At 36.0% G+C, this 4,572-nt stretch overlaps 1 protein-coding gene across 1 annotated transcript; it reads right to left on the reverse strand.

The window, feature by feature from the left end:
• Window positions 1–1,181: 1,181 nt before the first annotated feature.
• On the reverse strand, window positions 1,182–2,180 carry LOC138438300 (olfactory receptor 9K2). The gene has a single exon (XM_069586472.1). It carries the CDS (start codon window positions 2,121–2,123, stop codon window positions 1,182–1,184), a length of 942 nt encoding a protein of 313 aa, XP_069442573.1. The 5' UTR covers window positions 2,124–2,180.
• Window positions 2,181–4,572: the final 2,392 nt, after the last annotated feature.

Here is a 4,572-nt window from a genome sequence, read left to right on the forward strand (position 1 = left end):
TCCCAACTTCCTCTTTCTTCTATAAAATGGTTCTCCTTCCCTTGGCCTGCAGAGACTTGCATATGGCTCGCCATGATTACAGACCATAAATTATAATTCTCTGCTGACCCCAAATAAGCCCATATTTGCTAGAAAAAGACCTGGCAGTCTGTTTGTTTCAGGTCAAAACCATTTAGCATGTTAGAGAAATTAGTGATAATTCAGGAATCATTTATTTTTAAAAAGTAAGTTGGACATTTTTGTCAATATCTAATGATGGTGTGTAAAATGTGCTGTTCACTCACTCGTGTTTGACTCTTTGTGGCCCATAGACTGTAGCCCTCCAGGCTCTTCTGTCTATGGAATTCTCCAGGAAAGAATGCTAGAGTGGGTGGCTATTTACTTCTTCATGAGATCTTCTCAACCCAGGGATTAAACCTGGGTCTCAGCAAAAGAGACACAGATGTATAGAATGGACTTTTGGACTCTGTGGGAGAGGGAGAGGGTGGGATGATTTGGGAGAATGGCACTGAAACATGTATACTATCATGTAAGAAACAAAACGCCATTCTATGTTCAATACAGGATACAAGGATGCTTGGGGCTGGTGCACGGGGATGATCCAGAGAGATGATATGGGGTGGGAGGTGGGAGGGGGATTCAGGATTGGAAACTCATGTACACCAGTGGCTGATTCATGTCAATGTATGGCAAAACCAATACAGTATTGTAAAGCAAAATAAAGAAAAAAAAAAAAAAAAACCTGGGTCTCCTGCATTGCAGTCAGATTCTTTATAGTCTGAGCCATCCGGGATTGTGTATACAGGAAGGAGCCATTCCAAAACTAACATTAGACAAAATAATTGTTTAAACACTATTATAATGTAAAAAAAAAAAAAACAGTGTTCAACAGAATGTCATAAAAACAAATAGAAATCAATTTTGTGAAATAAACTGTTATTTGAGATTAGTGTGAAGATTCATCTTGGACAATGCTTGGACAATCTCCAGAGCATTTCCAATATCCAAGACATTTATGTTTGACAATGCTCACATGTAAATAAAGTACTATATGGAAAGAATGTATTACTTTTAAAGAGCTTTTGATAATATTTCTATGATACTCAGGAGAATAATTTCATTGATGACCAGAGGAGTACAAAATAAACAGACACCACTCATTAGTGGAAGAGAAATAATAATCACAGAACAGTACTTTTCTTTTCCAAAAGTTTGTATAGCGCTTCTTTGACATCTTTGTTTCTCAGAGAGTAAATCAGAGGATTCAACATGGGAGTGAGTAGCGTGTAACACACGGAGGCCACTTTACTGAGCTCAGGATATGTGTCAGGAGTGAGATACATAAAAAAGACAGCACCATACAGTACACTCACGACTCCCAAGTGGGAGCTGCAAGTGGAGAAGGCTTTTTTACGTCCTTCAGTGGAGGGTATCTTTAGAACTGTGGACACAATGTACAAATATGAAATAACAATAACTATGATGGTAGGCAAGGTAATGAGGCCAGACAAGGTGAAAGAAACCATTCTCAGGATGAAGATGTCAGAACAAGATAGTCTCTGAAGTGGGCGAGTGTCACAGTAAAAATGGTCAATGGCCCGAGAAGCACAAAAGGATAAAGTAAATGTCATGCTGGTCTGAAGAATTGAGCTGATACAGCCAAAAAAATAGGAACCAGCCACCAACTGAACACAGAGATGTGTTGACATCTGGACAGAGTAGAGGAGTGGGTTGCAGATGGCAATGAAGCGGTCATAAGCCATGACTGCCAGGAGAAACCCCTCGGTCACAATGAAGAGGGCGAAGAGAAAGAGCTGGGTCACACAGCCTGCAAATGAGATGGACTTGCTCTCAGACCAGAAGTTGATCATAGCCTTGGGTGCAATAACAGATGAATAGAAGAGATCAATGAAGGAGAGGTTGCCTAGGAAGAAATACATTGGTGTGTTCAGCCGGGGGTCAGTCATAATAATGACCATCATGCCAATATTTCCTAGAAGGATCATGGTGTAGACAAGCAGAAAAAGCAGGAAGAGGAGAATATGGAGCTCTGGGTGGACCCTGAAGCCGACAAGAATGAAGTCAGTCACGTCTGAGTAGTTGCTTGTTCCCTTGTCACCCATGGCAGAAACCTGCGGAGAGGCACAAAGCAAAATAAGCAAATGAACTCTTGGCTGTCATCCTAGTTACAAATCATCTCTTACTGTATTAGGAGTCACAAAACTATTCTAAAATCATTATTTATTTTAACTTTAAAAGTTACTAATTTATACAAGTGGTGGAATTAGATCTTTTCCTTCTGAATCTAATACGGTGTCTTTCCCCCAAATACCTTTCACAGTGCATGTATCACTTCTGTATATATTTCCAACTCATGCTTTATGCAATAAATGTAATGCCAGAAAATAGTGATTACAGGAGAGCACAAATATTTCAATAAATAATATTTTGGAAGTAATTTTGAAGTCTGGGTTTGGAGATAAGGTCTTCAGTAATCTAGTTTAGGAAAATTTAGCTTGCCAAGCATAGAGTACCAGCAGATACAAAGGAAATGAATTTGAATTTTAAGATACCAAAAAGATGCCATTCTTTTTTGTGGGTAATGGAAACCATGGATTCTGATATAATTTGTATACTCACAAAGAAAAAGTTGTGCACAACCAAACACAAAAATTATCAGCACTTGTATGCTAGAATTTCTCCAGATGAGCCTCAAAATTTCTTTCCTAAAAACAATTTTCCTTCATTTCCTCAACTGACAGCTCATAGTAAAGAAAGAGACTTATTCTCTCTAGATATAATTATTTAGAAATGGATACTGAACAAAAGATACATAAAGAAGAAACTGTTGATTGCATTCTTATTTACCTGGAATGTAACTTTCACAGTCATCATTAGTCCATTTACTAGACACTTCAAATAAGATCACTCTTTTCCCCACGGCTTTATATACATGAATCTGTGTAGACAACAATAATAGCAAACATTATGTGGCATCTTTTACAGGCCGCTTCTCTAAATGCTTTCATAATAGCTCATTTAATACATACAACAACAATAGGCGGTGAGTGTTATTGTATTCCCCAGTTTACAGTAAGGAAAATGAAGTACCAAGAAATAAAATATGTTGAAAGACATCTTCTAGGGTCAGAATTTAAATCTGAAGCCAAGAAATCTGGTTCCAGAACCCATGCTCTAATCACTGTGTGATATCTATCACCTTTTTCTTTGATAAAGAAATATGAGAGAAGTTTAATATTTTGGTGAGGAACAGATGACTTTCAGTAAAATGGTATGATGTTGTCTTGATATATTTTTGTTATCCACCAGATACATCAAAAATTAAATATGAAGATAATTATAAAGGGGCAAGATTTTAAATAGATCAGAGTTAGGGTCTTGGGAGAATACATTATTTAAACAGTGAAAGGAAACACTGTAGTAGTTGTAAAATGTTTTTTGAAAAATAATGTATCTTATTTATATTTCTTTAAAATCCTGCCTAGAACCAAGGGACCAGATTACTTTAATTTTTGAGATTTATTCCTATCAAACTCATTCTAATGTTAATAAGTTTACAGCTAAAGACACTTATATCTGGAAAAATGAGAGTGTTTTTCCCAGAGTATCCAATAGACAAGTAGTCAGCTGGTGATTTATTATTTGTCAAAAACTCACATGCCTTCAAATTTACTCTTACCTTATATTGTTTGGTAATTTGTCATGTTCTGTAAAAATAAGCAGCAGAATTCTGATGTTTTGTCTTGTTATTGTTTTAATTTTGGAAAGAGTAAACAAATTTAATGACTATGTTACAAAAATAATTTTTAAAATCTTTGTGTCAAAATAAAATGAACCGGTTTCCTCTCAAAATTTCCAGATACATGTTCATTTTCCCAGTTTTATATTCTTCCCTTAGAGAAAATAGCCTTATTTTTCTTACTGCTCTATGTAAACTACTGAACTTTCCTTTAGTGGTTGACATTGGAAAAAGTCATTGTCCTTTGTAGAAGACAAACAAGTGTATTTTCCAGTGATACTTGGTTAACTCTGAAATGCTTCCAGGAATTATATTCTGTAGTTATGCAAAATGAATCTGAGGAATCAATCAATAGGATAGCTCCTCTTCTGCATTTTCTAGTGCTTGACTGCTTTTAAGAAGCAAAAGTAGATTGTCTTAGACATCCAAGTAGAGGTCCTGAGTCATCTGGAATCTCTGATAATCTGCTCAAATAAAAGCAACAGTTATCATAATGGCTTTGGCATAACAGTATAAATTTTTATAATTGCAGCATTGAGCTTTTCTTTACCTTCTGGGATATAGTCCTCCTGGGAAAGAAAGAAGTATAAATTTATTATTAAGATGTCTAGACTCCAGAGTCAAGATCCATGAGGAACATAGGAACTCCAGACTTAAAAAAGAAAAGAAGAAAAGAAAGAAATTAGAGGTGGGAGTGTATGTAAGCAGCCTGAGTCTAATAGGAGTCAGCATACATACAAGAGCTGTTTTCTTGTGAGAATCCTTTGGGAAGGACCAAAAAGGTCTTTTTTAAAATCATCAATCCAAAAAAA

Source organism: Ovis canadensis, chromosome 3 (assembly GCF_042477335.2).
Source record: "Ovis canadensis isolate MfBH-ARS-UI-01 breed Bighorn chromosome 3, ARS-UI_OviCan_v2, whole genome shotgun sequence".
Taxonomy (NCBI): domain Eukaryota; kingdom Metazoa; phylum Chordata; class Mammalia; order Artiodactyla; family Bovidae; genus Ovis; species Ovis canadensis.